This window comes from Elephas maximus, chromosome 24, assembly GCF_024166365.1.
Source record: "Elephas maximus indicus isolate mEleMax1 chromosome 24, mEleMax1 primary haplotype, whole genome shotgun sequence".
Taxonomy (NCBI): Eukaryota; Metazoa; Chordata; class Mammalia; order Proboscidea; family Elephantidae; genus Elephas; species Elephas maximus.
Genome location: NC_064842.1, coordinates 43,909,073 through 43,928,634, shown reverse-complemented (window position 1 = coordinate 43,928,634; position 19,562 = coordinate 43,909,073). Strand labels below are relative to the sequence as shown.

General features: G+C 37.4%; 1 protein-coding gene across 1 annotated transcript in view; it reads right to left on the bottom strand.

Annotated features, from left to right (window-relative positions):
• XPR1 (xenotropic and polytropic retrovirus receptor 1) overlaps positions 1-19,562 on the bottom strand; it is a 257,077-nt gene that overhangs the window by 68,901 nt on the left and 168,614 nt on the right. The window contains exons 4-6 of the mRNA XM_049868482.1: positions 2,830-3,053; positions 355-504; positions 13-96 (exon numbers count right to left, since the gene is read on the bottom strand). Of these exons, the coding sequence (XP_049724439.1) occupies positions 13-96; positions 355-504; positions 2,830-3,053 (458 nt within the window). The remainder of the gene's footprint in view (positions 1-12; positions 97-354; positions 505-2,829; positions 3,054-19,562) is intronic.

Genomic DNA, 19,562 nt, shown 5'->3' with positions numbered 1-19,562 from the left:
GAAAACACTAACCTGAGCAGCTCCCAAAGGAGGGACACGTAATCGTTTCATAGCCTTTTGTCTGTCACCATCTTCAAGTTCATTGGTCACTACAGCCTAGAAACAGAAGTTATTAAATTTTGACATAGGTTATACTAAATCTGAGTGATGCAAAAATAATTCTGTACCTCTTGGTGAATGTCTACTGATAAAGCAAAAGCAAAAAAAAAAAAAAAAAACCAAAAAAACAAAACAAGGAGTTAAGACTAGATGTATTCAAAGCTAGCAACTAGTTACAAAAAGAAAACAGAAACAAGGAATTAATTCATTAAAATTAAACATGGATGTTATTGAAAACATGTGATATATAAGTACCTCAGTTTCAGAGATGAGCTGGTTGATTTTCTTGCATGTATAAAATGGGGCCACTTCTACATGAGCCACTCGCCAATCTGCTCCACGAGATGTTTCCAGTATCTTGTCATGCTTTTTAAGAATTTTTCGAAACCCTGTAAAATTCAGATTCTACAGAAAGAAATGAGAAACACTACTATAATTTCTACCACCATCAGAGAAGATGAAAAATAACAAGCACTATACAATGACAGAGCTGAGTGGACTAAGATTGGGTACTCAAAGAAATGGCAATGCTTTCATTATAAAAATATTTACCACAAAAAGGACATGGCTCTTCTTCTTATTCCACTTATTTAAAGTAGTATGCTAACTACTACTAAGACAAACTCTGAGATGAACCCATCATTTCAGATAAATTATTGAAAGCCCAAACTCAAAACAGTTTTTTTTCCATTTTTCTCATACAACTGTTCTCAAAATAGTTAATTCATATTACTTTGATGCTCAAGTCAAAAGAATATTTTCAGAAAATGTTTTGGATTCATCATACACTGAACACACACTTAATGCTTTCTGAAGGACTGACAGAGCAGTGCATTTCCCCCATTCATGCAAGCATGTATACACCAGCACCAAAGACAGATCTCCTAGTTCTGTCAACTTTCCTTTCGTTTCCATCCATTCTCAGTTTGGGGATGAGAGTGTGAAGAGTCCATGGAAAAGATGTGGTTCTCCTTACAGGGATCTACTGATAACTGGCAGAAGCTTTCACCTTTCCTCATTTTTCCACAGTATCAAAAATGTTATACTTTCCTACATTTTTGAATTCTATTGTTCTTTGCCCAACATGCGAAGCAGCAGGAAAGTGTAGACTGGAAAGAATCTGTAAACTAGAGTTGTTGATGACATATCCTTGTATATTGAGCACACATTCCCTAATAGGCTTGCTTGCTTGTTTATAATTGTTCTCATAGTTTAACAGATCATCTTAAGCTCTCCGTGAGGTGCATACATACACCATGACTTAGAGATTGCTTTTAACTAATTTTCCTTTCTCCTGCATTCTCAAAATCAATGTATTCTTACAGAATAGACAGCTCCAAAGAATAGGGGGTAGAGAAGAATTTTTATAATGAACAATTATCTTTATTTTCCTAAGGAACGTTTTATAATGACTTCATGTAAAAGCTGCTGATAAAGTTAAAATAAATAATGTAACAACGGTATTTGCCTGTAACACACAAGCATAATCAATGATACAAACATTATTATTTTTATACATTATAGGGAAAAGGAAATATATCTTTGTTTAGTTTTTTAAAAAATTAAATTATAAAGCTATGGATAAATTTCAAAGCAAAGGAATTTCCACTATATATAAAGTCATCTAATTACTTTTCTACCCTTCTAAAATTATTTTCCAACTGGGTTCTTGTTGGTATGATAAAATATTAAATCACCAAAGAAGAAAGCAGAATTATGAAAAGATAAAAATAAGTAGAATATATACATTAACAACTTACATTAATGCATATAAGAGACTTTAATTACTTTATTATTTTAAAATTTCAGTATTTACCCCTGGTAATACCTCTCTTTTGTAACCTTTAGTGTTTATATGGGGTATCATCCTAAGATGATCTTAACCACTGATTATAAGTAACAACAAGAAGAATAAAACGGAAAGACAATAATGTATAAGGTCTCTCTAAAGATTATGGAGATGCACTTGCCCATTTAAATGTTTATTAGTGAACAGTAATGTTTTCCAATTAAATTCTCTATAGATTTAACTATGTAAACAAATCTTAAAAGAATTACAAATACATGTTGTCAGTAGCTGTAATCAAGTTGGCCCAGTGACTTCGTGGCAACTCCACGTGTTACAGAGTAGAACTGCTCCATAGGGTTTTCTTGGCTGTAATCTTTACAGAAACAGACTGCCAGGCCTTTTCTTCTGTGGAGCCACTGGGTGGGTTCAAACTACCAACCTTTGAGTTAGCAACCATGTACACCACCCAGGCTCCTTTTGCATTAATAGTATTAGCTGCACAAAAGTTAACTGTTCAATTGTTTTTGTCAAAATTTTGCTATCAGTTAAGAGAAATACAAAAAGTCTTACACAGCCAACAATGGTTGGGTAATCGTATTTTATTCTTTATTTCTACTTACTACTACCAGAGCTGCCTCTAAAAATTGGAAGCCAACTATTAGTTTATGAGTCAAGGTCTACTCTTGAATATGGTACAAAAAGAAGTTTTTAGAAAACTGATCTTCAAAAAGGGAAGTTTTGTTAACACTCTTTTGCTGCCACTGATATATGGCTTTTAAACAATAAGGATATCTGATTTCTGAATAAGAGCCCTAAGAAAAATAACAGGCAAAGGATTTTCCTTATTGGATTGGGTCATTAGTATAGTTCAAGGTAATCTGATTTACTGGAATTTCTCAGTTATTTAAACATTCCATTCTCCAGGATAAGACTTGAAGTACCTGATAGTTCTGCAGCAGGATAAGACTGAGGTAGAACTCGCTGAAGGCCAGTTTAAGGTCTTTAATGTTCCTGTGTTGGACCCGTTCCTCATGGGACAGGTGGAAGACTGGCTTTCTGCGTTGTCGCAGTGTGGTAACACCAGTGGTTTCTTTCTGCGCATCCAGTGACGACTGAAGCTCATTTTGAAGTGTAGCAAACCTGCGCTGAGCCTCTGCAAGCTTCTCTGTAAGACATAGAACAGAATTGTTAAATCAGGGCAAAAAAAGCAAGTAAAAGTTATCATTGACTTCTGAATTTTTACTAATCTACTTTGTTTGGAAAAAAAGTTACATTGTAATATTTAAAACTGGATAGAAAAAAATATTTTGGAGTAACACTCTTCTCCTGGCAAAACCCTGAGTACAACCACTGTTTTAACAGAGAAATAAAATTTAAAAAACTATTAAGAATGGGAATGTAAAATGGTGCAGCCACTTTGAAAAGCAGTTTGGCAGTTTCTCAAAAGGTTAAACACTGAGTTATCACATGACCCAGCAATTCTACTCACCTCTAGGTTTATTCCCAAGAGAAAAGAAAACATGTTCACACGTAAATTTGTACACGAATATCCATGGCAGCTTTAATCATAATAGCCAAATGCTGTTGTTGCTGTTAGGTGCCAGTGAGTCGATTCTGACTCATAGCGACCCTATGTACAACAGAACGAAACACCGCCTGGTCCTGCGCCATCCTCACAATCGCTGTTATGCTTACGTCCATTGTTGCAGCCACAGTGTCTTCCCCTTTTTTGCTGACCCTCTGCTTTACCAAGTATGATGTCCTTCTCCAGGGACTGATCGATCTCTCCTGACAACATGTCCAAAGTATGTGAGATGTAGTCTTGCCATCCTCGTTTCTAAGGAGCATTCTGGCTCTACTTCTTCCAAGACAGATTTGTTCTTTCTTTTGGCAGTCCAAGGTATATTCAATATTCTACTCCAACACCACAATTCAAAGGCATCAATTTTTCTTCGGTCTTCTTTATTTATCGCCCAGCTTTCACATGCATAGAAGGCGACTGAAAACACCATGGCTTGGGCCAGGCAGGCCTTAGTCTTCAATGTGACATCTTTATTTGACAATGTTTCACTGCTATTCATAAGGTTTTCACCAGCTAAATGTTTTCAGAAGTAGATTGCCAGGTCCTTCTTCCTAGTCTTGCTTAGTCTGGAAGCTCAGCTGAAACCTGTCTGCCATGGATGACCCTGCTGGTATTTGAATACTGGTGGCATAGCTTCCAGCATCACAGCACCATACAATCCCCCACAGTATGACAAACTGACAGACATGTGGGGGATTTTATGATTCCATTTATTTGAAATGTCCAAAAGAGGCAAATTCATAGAGACAGAGAGATTAGTGATTGCCAGGGGTTGGAGGAAGGGGAGAAAGGGCAATGACTGCTAACGGGTATGGGGCATCTTTTTGGGTAGTGATAAAAATGTTCCCGAACTAGTGGTGATGGCTGCACAGCCTTGTAAAAATACTAAAAACCACTAAACTGTACACTTTAAAGGGTAAAATTTTATGGTATATATGAGTTATATCTCATTTAAAAAAAGCAATTAAGAAACTCTTCCAGTTATATAGTTTAGTACAGAAAAAGGATTAGAATTTGGGCTCTAGATTTCTAATCTGCTGGACTTCCTACTACATCTCATTATTTTTTCAAGACTAAAGTTACAAGAGACTACCCATTGCTGTCGAGTCAATTCCAAGTCATACTGACCCTATAGGACAGAGGAGAACTGCCCCATAGGGTTTCTGAGGACTGGGTGGTGGATTTGAACTGCTGACCTTTAGGTTGGCAGCTGAGTTCTTAACTACTGTGCAACCAGGGCTCCTACAAGAGACTAAGATGGCCAAATTACATGTAAGGAAAAAAAAGTAGGTGTATTTGGATACATATATGTTTGTGTATACATATATTTAAAAATAATGCTCTGTAACTTTTCTTCAGTGGAATCAGGCAGATCTGGGTACAAATCCTTGCCTCATCATTAACTAGCTAGATGATTTTAACTACTTTTTTAAAAAAACTCTTCTAAGCCTTAGTTTCTTCATAGATAAAATGGAGACAATACCAACTACCTCATTAAGAAATTGTAAGGATTAAATGAAATGAGATATAGAAAATGCCCAGGGACACAACTGGCACTGAATAAATAACGATGGCAATCATTACATAGTAATAACAAGGCATTACTTACAACTCATTCTTTCTCAAAGTTCTCCTTTTACTTCCTTTGTATACTGCTATACTATCTTGTCTTCCCCAACCTTTAGTATTTTTGTTTTAGCTGGCACCGCTTATTCAAGGTTCACTGCTTCTGCTAGTGCCACCATTTATTTCCGCTGCCGTCGAGTTGATTCCGACTCATAGAGACCCTATGGACTCACGGAAAGCCTTATCCACTATTATGGTATTCCATACAGCCTTGTTTCTGATCACAAAACTCTTTTCACAGCAAAGGTAGCAAAGCAATGGGATCATACACATGAAATGAAATGGTCTTACCACATACCCAAAAAGCAGCTGGCCTAATAGAAAGGCTTACTGAAGTCTCAGTTATAGCACCAGTTGGGAGGCAAAACTCTGAAAGGGTGGGGTTCTGTCTTACAGGATGCAGTCTGCTTTGAATTTGAGACCACTACATGGTACTGTCTCCCACAGAGCCAAAACACATGGTCTAGGAATTAAGAGGTGAAAGCAGAAGTAGTTCCTCTTACTACTATACCTAATAATCCATTCACAGAATTTTTGCTTCTCAGTCCTGCGGGTTGAGCTCTACCTGTTCGTTATTTCTCAAGGAGGAAATGCTTCCATCAGGGGAATATAACAATGGTTCCACTGAATGGTAGATGAGCCTACCACTTGGCCATTTTGGGCTCTTCATACCAGCAACTAACAGGTAAAGAAGGGGTTTACTGGTTAAAGTGATTGATCCTGATTACCAAGGAGAAAGTGGGTTGCTGAAACACAATAGTGGGAGAGAGGACTATGTCTGGAACTTAGGGGATTCATTGGAGCATCTCCTAGTACTTCCACACCCAAGAGAAAAGGTCAATGGGAAACTGTAGCAATCAAAAAAAAGACAGATATATTGAGGATTCAGACCCTTCAGTAATTAAGGTTTTGGTCATCCCACCCAGTAAAGAACCCTGACCTGCTGAGGTTCTGGCTGAGGGCAAAGGAAGTATGAAATGGGCAGTGACAAAAAGAAATCTTAGATATCAACTATGGTCTCTCGACCTTCTGGGTTTGTCTTTTATATCTCTTATATTACCTACATTTTATCCCTTTGTGTTGTACTCTGAGTTAACTTCTTTAGCTCTTTCAGTTTTTAAATTCTCCTAAACTCTATTTAAAATTTATTGGTCTATTAAGGTATTAATTTCAGACATTATATTTTTATTTTTAAAAGTTCTAGAAAGCACTTAAAGTACAATAATAAAAAAAAAGGTTCTAAAAGGTTCTTAAAAATATGCCTCCTCTCCCACTTTGGTGAGTGGAGTCTGGGGTCTTAAACACTAGCAAGTGGCCATCTAAGATGCATCAGTTGGTCTCAACCCACCTGGAACAAAGGAGAGAATGAGGAACACCAAAGACACAAGGTAATTATGAGTCCAAGAGACAGAAAGGGCCACATAAATCAAAGACTACATCAGCCTAAGACCAGAAGAACTAGACAGTGCCCAGCTACAACCGATGACTGCCTGACAGGAAATAAAACATAGAATCCCCGATGGAACAGATGAGCAGTGGGATGCAGACCCCAAATTCTCATAAAAAGACCAGACTTAATGGTCTGACTGAGACTAGAAGGATCCCTGTTAGCCCAAGCCTGGAACCATTCCCAAAGCCAACTCTTAAATGATACCGGTGAGGAGTGAGCTTCTCGGCTCACGTAGACACATGAGACTATGTGGGCAGCTCCTGTCTGGAGAAGAGATAAGAAGGCACAGGGGGACAGAAGCTGGCTGAATGGACACGGGAAATACAGGGTGGCGAGAAGGAGTGTGCCGTCTCATTAGGGGGAGAGCAACTAGGAGTACATAGCAAGATGTATATAAATTTTTGTATGAGAGACTGACTTGATTTGTAAATTTTCACTTAAAGCAGAATTAAAAAAAGAAAATAATATGCCTGCTCTATTTTGGTCTCCTGTTCCTTGCTCACGGTTTTGGTACCCTTTCATGTCTTTAACCATATTAAACATATTTTTTTATTATTATTTATCAGATAACTGTATATTTCATGCATTTTATTGTTTTTCAAAGATTTTCAGGATTTTTTTTTTCTAGTGCTCCATATTATAAGACACAGAACTATTCACATATTTTAAAATCTCACACTAAAGTCAAATGAATCTCAGTGCTCTTTTTATATAGGTTAAGCATTTCCATTGCAAATGTATTTGTCTTATTATCCCCATGATCAAAAAAAATATAGAACAGAGATTCCCAAAATTCCTTGGTTTACGGAACCCTTAGTGTCCCAGTAATTTTTTCATGATGTTCCTAGACCAAAAGAAATTCCTATTCCATCTATTAATTAAGTCCAAACAACTTAATAAGTAATAATGTCCTAACCACTTAGTAGCCATTTGAAAATTATATAAACTCACACACACATATAACGAAAGGATGTGAAGATTTATCCAATATCAAATATAAATTACTCTGCTGATTTTAAAACACAGGTAATTAGTAAGAGCAAAAGTCCCAAATATCATAGGTAATATAATGAACTTTTATTGTTAAAGGATTAATTATGAATTTGCTAACTATTTAGCTTCCATGGCCAGAGTTGTCAATGTGTAAAATTTATAATTATTTACATCTCTTATTACATGGATATTAGGCTGTAAGAAGTCCAGGAAATAGAAAGTAAGACTTAACTTCCGGTGTAACAGTAAGTCATAGAGACAAATGCCTCTCCATCTAGCAGACTCCTATCTCATTTTGCAAGTCTAACTCAAATATCACTTTCTATGTAAAGTCTTTCTTACCTAAGAACTCTTTCAGTCACAGTTTGAGGTTCCTTTCTTTGGGCTTTCTTGGGACCATATACATACATACATAGCACAATGCATATAATTCTTTGTTTATATGTTTATTCCATTGACTAAATGTGAGCTCTCTGAGGTAAGGTTTCTATCTTCATCTTTATATCACGAAGAGCTTGCATATGGTAGGCTCAATCCACATCTGCTAAACGCATGAATGAATGAATGAATGAATATACAGAAAGTTCTCTCTAGTAATGAGTTCCCATAGAGAGTGAGAGGAGAAATAAAAATTTCAGCTATATTTTGCTACTTTTCTTTAAACTAGTGATTCCCATCTAGAAGAGAATATGAGAATCCCTGGGTGGAGGGGCAGAGTATAAAGCATATATAGTTTGAAACAAATCATATTGAACACTACTATAGACTCGACGGCACTGGGTTATAGGTATGGTGTGAGATTTTTATATTTATTCAAAGGGGCATGGGTTTAAAAAAAAGGAGCCCTGCTGGCACAGTGGTTAAGCACTTGGCTGCAAACCCAAAGGTCGGTGGTTCGAACCCACTAGCTGTTCTACGTGAGAAAGATGAGGCAGTCTGCTTTTGAAAAGATTCACAGCCTTGGAAACCCTATGCAGCAGTTCTACCCTGTCCTATAGGGTCACTATGACTTGGAATGGACTCGATGGCAAAAGTCTGGTTTGCGCCGGGTTTAAAAAGGATGAGAAACACTACTTTTGACACCAATTGTTCAAATCTATTCTGCAATTTTACATCAGTTTTCTAAGGGTCAAATCTCCAAAAAGTTCACACATATGGTACTGCACAAAACCCTGAAAACAATATATGCATACATAAAAAATGTACTTTAATCTATGAATGAAAATCAATAAATATGCTTATAAAAATATTTCTGAGTGATTTTATAAATACTAATGTCAATAGCCTATTTTGGCAGTAAGTTTCTACTCATGGCAGTAAATCAAGTAATCCTGAATATAAGAACAGATCATTATTATAATAACATATGCTAATGCCATGGAAACCCTAGTGGCGTAGTGGTTAACTGCTACGACCGCTAACCAAAATATTGGCACTTCGAATTTACCAGGTGCTCCATGGATACTCTATGGGGCAGTACTACTCTGTTCTTTAGGGTCACTATGAGTTGGAATCAACTCAACCAACAGCAGTCGGTTTTGGTTTGTTTTTTTGTTAATGTCATAGGCTCTCATATAATAAAAAAAATTTTTTAATAAAATTTTTATTGTGCTTTAAGTGAAAGTTTACAAATCAAGTCAGTCTCTCATACAGAAATTTATATACACCTTTTGCTGTATACTCCGAGTTGCCCTCCCCCTAATGAGACAGCCCGCTCCTTCCCTCCACTCTCTCTTTTCATGTCCACTCTGCCAGCTTCTAACCCCCTCTTCCCTCTCATGTCCCCTCCAAACAGGATATGCCAACGTAGTCTCAAGTATCTACTTGATCCAAGAAGCTGATTCTTCACCAGCATCTTTTTCTATCCCATTGTCCAGTCCAATCCCTGTCTGAAGAGTTGGCTTCGGGAATGGTTCCTGTCCTGGGCTAACAGAAGGTCTGGGGACCATGACCTCCAGGGTCCTTCTAGTCTCAGTCAGACCATTAAGTCTGGTCTTTTTATGAGAATTTGGGGTCTGCGTCCCATTGCTCTCCTGCTCCCTCAGGGGTTCTCTGTTGTGTTCCCTGTCAGGGCTGTCATTGGGGACCATCTAGTTCTTCTGGTTTTAGGCCGATGTAGTCTATGGTTCATGTGGGCCTTTCTGTCTCTTGGACTCAAAATTACCTTGTGTCCTTGGTGTTCTTCATTCTCCTTTGGTCCAGGTGGGTTGAGACCAATTGATGCACCTTAGATGGCCGCTTGCTAGCGTTTAAGACCCCAAATGCCACTCTTCAAAGTGGGATGCAGAATGTTTTCTTAATAGATTTTATTATGCCAACTGACTTAGATGTCCCCTGAAACCATGGTCCTCAAACCCCCACCCCTGCTACACTGGCCTTCGAAGCATTTGGTTTATTTAGGAAACTTCTTTGCTTTTGGTTTTGTCCAGTTCTGATGACCTCTCCCGTATTGTGTTGTCTTCCCCTTCACCTAAAATAGTACTTGTCTACTATCTAATTAGTGAATACACTTCTGTCTCCCTCCTTCCCTCCACCCTCTCGTAACCATCAAAGGATATTTTCTTCTCTGTTTAAACTATTTCTCGAGTTCTTATAATAGTGGTCTCATACAATATTTGCCCTTTTGCAAATGACTAATTTCACTCAGCATAATGTCTTCTAGATTCCTCCATGTTATGAAATATTTCACGGATTCATCATTGTTCTTTATTGATGCGCAGTACTCCACTGTGTGAATATACCATAATTTATTTATCCATTCATCCACTGTTGGGCACCTTGGTTGCTTCCATCTTTTTGCTATTGTTACAGTGCTGCAATGAACATGGCTGTGCATGTATTTGTTTGTGTAAAGGCTCTTATTTCTCTAGGATATATTCCAAGGAAAGGGACTGCTGGATGGTATGGTAGTTCTATTTTTAGCTTTTTAAGGAAGCGTCAAGTTGATTTCCAAAGTGGTTGTACCATCTTACATTCTCACCAGCAGTGTATAAGTGTTCTAGCCATTCCACAACCTGTCCAACATTTATTATTTTGTGCTTTTTGGATTAATGCCAGCCTTTTTGGGGTAAGATGGAATCTCATTGTAGTTTTGATTTGCATTTCTCTAATGGCTAATGATCGTGAGCATTTCCTCCTGTATCTGTTAGCTACTTAAATGTCTTCTTTAGTGAAGTGCCTATTCATATCCATTGCCCATTTTTTAATTGGGTTGTCTTTTTGTTGTTGAGTTTTTACACTATTATGTAGATTTTAGAGATCTGACATTGATTGGAAACGTCATAGCTAAAAACTTTTTCCCAGTCTGTAGGTTATCTGTTTACTCTCTTGGTTAAGTCTTTGGATGAGAATAGGTATTTGATTTTTAGGAACTCCCAGTGATCTAGTTTCTCTTCTGATGTTTGTACATTGTTAGTAATGTTCTGTATACTGTTTATGCCATGTATTAGGGCTCCTAATGTTGTCCCTATTTTTTCTTCCATGATCTTTATCATTTAAAATTTTATATTTAGGTCTTTGATTCATTTTGAGTTCGTTTTTGCACATGGTGTGAGGTATGGGTCTTGTTTCATTTTTTTACAAGTGGATATCTAGTTATGCCAGCACCATTTGTTAAAGAGACTGTCTTTTCCCCATTTAACTGACTTTGGGCCCTCTGTCAAATATCAGCTGCTCATACATGGATGGACTTATGTCTGGATTCTCAATTCTGTTCCATTGGTCTATGTATCTTCATATAATATTTGATAAAAATTTTTAATAATCATTAAAGGACTTTAAAGCACCTATGTGTCCCCCAAAGGGCTAAAATAGGAGTTAACAAGATCTTTTTGTCTTTTTTTTAAAACCAGATTTATCTTTTCTTTTTAACTTTTACAAAAAAGTTATTTTAGAACTGTAAGTGATCTTCAGAATAGCAAAGCTACTATACTGCTGTGCAATTGTAGAACCATTCTCAAAAAAATAGTGTTAGTGTCTCAGAATATTTTTGTTTGTTTTACCTGTCTTGCAATGTTACCATTTTGGTGATTCAATTTATGTACCTTGGTGTTATGTGAAATAAAGATTTATAAGAATGTTGACCCATCACACGCAATTCAGGAGCGTTAATCTTGTCAAGGTGTCCTGGTGGCACAACGGTTAAGTGCAGAGCTACTAACCAAAAGGTGGGTGGTTTGAACTCGCCAGAGTCTCTCAGGAGAAAGATGTGCTTCTGTAAATATTACAGCCAGGAAAATCCTAAGGGCGCAGTTCAGCTCTGTCACATGGGGTCAGAGTAGAATTGTTACATCTCAGACTTTGAAGGCTGAAATCTCTGTATGTGAATAAAACTTCCTATTCTTCCACTTTTCTCTCTAGTCACCAACCCATTTTTTAATCTCTTATAATGTCAGTCTCAGCAGATTATTTGCTATCCTCCACATCCCCAAATACATCATGTACTTTAATGCTACTACGCATCTGGATATGTATGTTTTTCTCTGGAACACTATACTCCAACTCCCCCCCATCCCAGCCCCAAACATTTAGCTAATATCTATGCATTTTCAAATATCCAATTTAAATGTTAGCTCTTCTGGTGGCTTTTCTTCAATTCCTCTTTTCCTCCAAGTAAACTCAACGCTTCTTCCGGTCAGTTTCCACAGTACTTTGCAGAACTCTAAAATATTAAGGATCATATCGCACACAAACATTTTTAAAAGTTGAACTTCACTAGCAATTAAAAAAAAAATCTATTGCTGTCAAGTTGATTCCAACTCACAGAAACCCTATAGGACAGGGTAAAACTGCCCTATAGGGCTTCCAAGGACAGGTTGGTGGATTTGAACTTCCGGCCTTTTGGTTAGCAGTTGAGATCTTAACTACTGTGCCACCAGGGCTCCATTAGAAAGATGAAAAAGCAATCCATAATGTTAGAAGTCATGATAGTAATTATTCTTGATGGATGGTAGTGATAAGGAGGAGAGGATGGGGGTGTTGGTGTGCTGGTCATGTTCTGTTTCTTGGGATGGGGTTATACAAATGTGTTCACTTTGTAAAAATTCACTCATCTGTACTCCTGATTTTTTACTTTTTGTATATTATGTTATACTTCTATAATAAGTTTATTTTTAAAAAGGTTTAAAAATCTTAACTCCAATGCAAGAATCCAATTCAGAGACAAAATGGATTGCTATATTACATTTCTGTCCTCTATTTGTTTTCTCCTCCCTTTTCTCTATTCCACCATGAGGATGGGCTGTACTGCCTATGAGTCTGATGCAAAGCATCAGGGATTTTATCTTACATTCTTTCTAGAGATGGGAAAGATGAGTATAATCCTAACATTTCAGCCAGGAAGAGAGAATATCTAATATTGCCTTATACAGGAGAATTCATAGACTCTTAAGATTGAAAGGGGCCTTCAAGTCACCTTCTACTCAGAATGGGAAGCAAGGCTACAATATTTCTTAGAAGCCAAACAGTCTCTGTTTGGCCACTTAACTTTCAGGGACAAGGAATTCAACTTCTAAGAGGCTACTCCTAAAACAGAAGCTCTAACTAGAGCTAGGTTACTCACTTTCCAATTAAGGGACTATAGGGATTAATTCCATCACACTTCTTTTCCTTGCTTACCTCAGTGGTTCCCCACACCCCCTACACCAAAATTCAAGCATCTCATGTCCTCCTTTATCACCAAGACTCACTCCTATCTCTATAAAGGTCTATATCCCCTAATTTGGCTCAATCTTCCGCCCCTTCCAGTAATCCCTAAACCTTTCCATTGTGCCCATGGTCAATCTTTGGACCCTTTACTTCTCTGCTATAACTGCAACTTGGATGGCCTCTGAGAACAGTACTTTCCCTGGGTTGCCACCTTATGCAGTATATTCATCTGTTTACTGTCTGTCTCCCACATCAGAAAGCTCCATGAGGGCAAAGACTTTGCCTTGTTCCATCAGTAAATAAACAGCATTTACGACAGAGCCTAGCATTCCTACCTTAGAATAAAGGAAATAAATGAACACAGAGAACCAGCTTAATTATACCAATTAAGGCAGAAGAAAATGTTAAATGTTCTATTTTCTAATGGTTTGTGGGAAGTTTTTTTCATAAGGTACTCTCCTTAAGAACCAGAGATTTACAGTTAGAAAAGATATTATCAGTTTGTAAAACAAACCTTTCCCCCAATATAGGAATCACCTTTATTACCCCTGACAAATGTACCTAATATCGCAGTAGTAGTCACGCTTCCACAAGTACAGATGGAAAATACTCTTTATTTACATATTGTTGGCTTATGATGAGACAACTAAATCAACTAAAATTACAAGACATTTTTCAGCTAAGTCTCTCTAATCATTTGATTAGTATAAGTAATTTATTTTTTCTAAACTCTGTTGATATGCAGACTTGCTACATTTTAGGTTTCTGATTCAGGACTATAATACCAGCCTCCTTAGATACTTTTAAATTCTGATTCTATGACCTGGCATCAGTGTCTGTGACCCACAAATTTCAAAATTTTTATTACTATACTTTATCGTTGAATATGTTGGCTGTGGCAAGGCAAAACAACAAGCACATCACTAGAGACTTCCTATTAGGTAGAAAAGAACAATTAATTAATTAATTAATATATTTGGATGTAGTCGCTGAACCAGCTACAAAAATCCTCCCAGTTATAGTACTCATCTAGCTCAGTGGCTTTCAAACAGTTTTGTCTGTGACCCACTGTAGGGTATATATTTTATGTAACAATTCAGTTTACACATGGTGATGTTAGCTATATAAATAAAACCTAAAAAAATTTCATTAAAACAATACATATCTTTACTACATGAGATGTGCTCTGATATTTTCTGTTCTATATTCTATTAATATTGTTTTAAAATGACCACAATGACCCAGGTATTTAATTTCATGGCCTACGTACTGGGTTGCAAACTGCAGTTTAAAAATTCATTAATTTCGATGATACTTTGTTTGTAAAGGTGCCACCCTGAAATTGTGTTACCCCATGACCATGGGCAGTCCCTCTCCTTTCTTTCAGTTTTAGAATAAAAGAAAAATAAATAAGAGAAGATGGTAAAGAGGAAGAAAGAAAGAAAAGACAAAGAAAATGTGGCTGGATTCAGTAGCTTATTTTTATAGAAACCTATCAATCAGTATTTTTTTTACAAAATGAGGAAAGCAAATTTAATATTTATTATGGATCAGTTCATAAATAATTGTGATTTTAATTTTCATCAAATGTGTTAAATAGAAGGCAAGCTGAGGAGGCAGAGCCAAGATGGCGGAATAGACAGATGCTTCCGGCGAGCCCTCCTTACAACAAAGGCCCGAAAAAACAAGTAAAATGAGTATATTTGTGACAAGCTGGGAGCCCTGAGCTTCAAAGGCAAGCTTAGAAAACAAACTGAGGGGCAGGGGGAGGAAGAGGCCATTCAGAAGCGGAGAGGAGTTACTGGACCTGAATCGCAGGGAGCCCTTGGGCACCATTCCTGGAGTGGCGGCCGCAGCGGGCTGGTACTAGCGTTTGGCCACAGTTTCCTCAGGGAGAAGCAGCCAGCCACACAGCCCACTCATACCTCCGGAACCTGAGGAGAACGGCGCTCTTGGCAAAAGCTAAGTACTTGTGTATGTCTCAACGCGGCCCCCCACCCACAAACTGGCTTCAGTAGCTGAATTCCCTGGGCCTGAGATAGGCCCTGTTGAGCACCTAGAGCCATCCTCCTGGCCATGGGGAAGGAAAAAATTTGCATTTGGTGGAAAAGATGATTTGCTGGCTCCACTAACCAGGGGAGCTCAGGACAGAAGTGGCTACTTGTCCAGGCATAAACTGTCCGTGGACTTGAGCACCTTTCCCTTCTGCATGGACCTGTGTGGGCCTATTTCGGGAGAACAGGCCCTTGATGGCAGACTCCAACAATTTCAGCTGTGCGGTAGAGAGGTGGGGCTTCGATGTTTCACGTTGCTTTGCCTATGAAACAAGGTCCTCACCTACCCACATCAGGGACCTAAAGAGTGGTAGCTCCACTCAGGTCACTCAACCACCTGCAACAGGGGTCCAAAGAAAACTAGTACCTCCCAGTTATTACAACCAAAAACTTTGGGTGCCCATGGTACCTCTGCAGAACACACCCACCTGCACTATCTAGGGAACAGGGACATGCTATTCTCAGAGACACTTGGGGGTTGGTTCTCAGTCCCCTGCCGTGTTCACAGCGTGACCCCCTGCTGCAATCAGATACCGGTATATACACCAATCACCCCTGCCCCTTGAAGACTGTAGGACAGAGCCTATACCACACACTTGATGATCAGCCACCTGGAAACCTGACCTGAATTCATACAAGAAAACTGAATGGACTCCTAGACTGATATACCTGATAACACCTCTAGCCAGCTGGGGACAGAACGCCAGAGCTCCAAAGGTGAAAATAATCAAGCTAGCTCACTCAAGCAACCCATAGGGGTATACCAAAACAAAACAAAGCAAGAAGTTATGACACAGTAAGTGAGCATAAACTAATACAATAACTCATTGATGGCTCGGAGACAACAGTAAATATCAAGTCACATAAAGAAACAGACAATGATCATCTCAACAGGCTCTCAAAACAAAGAATCCAGGGATCTTCTAGATGAAAGTACATTCCTGGAATTACCAGATGCAGAATACAAAAGTTTAATATACAGAACCCTTCAAGACATCAGGAAGGAAATGAGACAATACGCAGAACAAGCCAAGGAACACAAAGATAAAGCAATTGAAGAAATTAGAAAGATTATTCAGGAACATAATGAAAAGTTTAATAAGCTGGAAAAATATAGACAGACAGCAATCAGAAATTCAGAAGATTAACAATAAAATTATAGAAGTAGACAACTCAATAGAAAGTCAGAGGAGCAGAATTGAGCAAGTAGAAGCTAGAATCTCTGAACTCGAAGATAAATCACTTGGCACTAATATATTTGAAGAAGAATCAGATAAAGGAATTTAAAAAAATGAAGAAATCTTAAGAATCATGTGGGACTCTATCAAGAGAAATAACCTACGAGTGATTGGAGTACCAGAAAAGAGAGGGATAACAGAAAATACAGAGAGCAATGTTGAAGATTTGTTGGCAGAAAACTATCCTGATACTGTGAAAGATGAGAAGATATCTATCCAAGATGCTCATCGAACTCCACATAAGGTAGATCTGAAAAGAAAGTCACCAAGACATATTATAATCAAACTTGCCAAAACCAAAGATAAAGAGAATTATCAGATCAGCAAGGGATAAATGAAAAGTCACCTACAAAGGAGAGCCAATAAGAATAAGCTCAGACTACTCGACAGAAACCATGCAGGCAACAAGGCAATGGGATGACATATTTAAAAAATTGAAAGAAAAAAATTGCCTGCCAAAAATAGTATATCCAGCAAAACTGTCTCTTAAATATGAAGGTGAAATTAAGACATTTCCAGATAAACACAAGCTTAGGGAATTCACAAAAACCAAACCAAACCAAAACTATAAGAAATACTAAAGGGAGCTATTTGGTTAGAAAATCAATAATATCAGGTATCAACCCAAGACTAGAACACAGGGCAGAGCAACCAGAAGTCAACGCAGACAGGGAAATCCAAAAACACAAAACAAGATTAAAAAAAAAAAAAAGCTCAAAACAGGGTAACAGCGATGTTATTATATAAAAGAAGACAACATTAGAATAATAAAGAGGGACTAAGAAATGTAATCATACACCCTCCATATGGAGAGGAAGATACGGTGATACAAAGAAATAAAAGTTAGGTTTAAATTTAGAAAAATAGGGGTAAATAATAAGGTAACCACAAAGGAGACAAACTATCCTACTCATCAAAATAAAATACAGGAAAAAAACAGAGACTGAGCAGAAACAAAATCAACAACAACAAATATGAGCAAAGGACAATATATAAAGATAATCTACTCAGCACATAAAATTAAGTCGGAAAAAGAAACTGCCAACAACACACAAAAAAAGACATCAAGATGATAGCACTAAATTCATACCTACCCATAATTACCCTGAATGTAAACGGACTAAATGCACCAATAAAGAGACAGAAAGTCGCAGAATAGATTAACAAACAAGATCCGTCTATATGCTGCCTACAAGAGACACACTTTAGACTTAGAGACACAAACTAAAACTCAAAGGATGGAAAAAATATATCAAGCAAACAACAATCATAAAAGAGCAGGAGTGGCAATATTAATTTCTGACAAAATAAACTTTAAAGTTAAATCCATCAGAAAGGAGAAGGAAGGACACTATATAATGATTAAAGGGACAATACACCAAGACGATATAACCATATTAAATATTTATGCACCCAATGATAGGGCTGCAAGATACATAAAACAAACTCTATGAGCACTGAATAGTGAGACAGACAACTCCAAAATAATAGTAGGAGACTTCAACACACCACTTTTGGCGAAGGACAGGACATCCAGAAAGAAGCTCAATAAAGACACGGAAGATCTAAATGCCACAATCAACCAACTTGACCTCACAGACATATACACAACACTCCACCCAACAGCAACCAAGCATACTTTCTTTTCTAGTGCACATGGAACATTCTATAGCATAGACCACATGTTAGGTCATAAACCAAGCCTTAGCAGAATGCAAAACACTGAAATATTACAAAGCATCTTCTCTGACTATAAGGACATAAAAGTGGAAATCTGTAACAGGAAAAGCAGGGAAAAGAAATCAAACACTTGGAAACTGAACAATACCCTGCTCAAAAAAGACTGGATTACAGAAGACATTAAGGATGGAATAAAGAAATTCATAGAATCCAATGAGAATGAAAATACTTCCTATCAGAGCCTTTGGGACACAGCAAAAGCGGTGCTCGGAGGCCATTTTATATCAATAAATGCACACATCCAAAAAGAAGAAAGGGCCAAAATCAAAGAATTATCCCTACAACCTGAACAAATAGAAAGAGAGCAACAAAAGAAATCCACAGGCACCAGGAGAAAAATAATAATAAAAATTAGAGCTGAACTAAATGAAATAGAAAACAGAAAAACAACTGAAAGAATTAACAAGACCAAAAGCTGTTTTTTTGAAAAAAATCAACAAAATTGATAAACCACTGGCCAAACTGATGAAAGAAAAACAGGAGAGGAAGCAAATAACCCGAATAAGAAATGAGATGGGTGATGTTGAAACAGACCCAACTGAAATTAAAAGAATCATATCAGATTACTATGAAAAACTATACTCTAAAAAAAAAAAAAATAATACTCTAACAAATTTGAAAACCTAGAAGAAATGGATGAATTCCTAGAAACACACTACCTATCTAAACTAACACAGAGGTAGAACAACTAAGCAGACCCATAACAAAAGAAGAGATTGAAAAGGTAATCAAAAAACTCCCAACAAAAAAAAAGCCCTGGTCAGGACGGCTTCACTGCAGAGTTCTACCAAACTTTCAGGGAAGAGTTAACACCACTACTACTAAAGCTATTTCAGAGCATAGAAAGGGACAGAATACTACCTAACTCATTCTATGAAGCCACCACATCCCTGATACCAAAACCAGGTAAAGACACCACAAGAACAGAAAATTATAGACCTATATCCCTCATGAATGTAGACGCAAAAATCCTCAACAAAATTCTAGCCAATAGAATTCAACAACATATCAAAAAAATAATCCACCATGACCAAGTAGGATTCATACCAGGTATGCAGGGATGGTTCAACATTAGAAAAACAATTAATGTAATCCACCACATAAGTAAAACAAAGGACGAGAACCACATGTTTTTATCAATTGATGCAGAAAAGGCATTTGACAAAGTTCAACACCCATTCATGATAAAAACTCTTAGCAAAATAGGAATACAGGGAAAATTCCTCAACATAATAAAGAGCATTTATACAAAGCCAACAGCCAACATCACCCTAAATGGAGAGAGCCTGAAAACATACCCTTTGAGACTGGTACCAGACAAGGATGCCATTTATCACAACTCTTA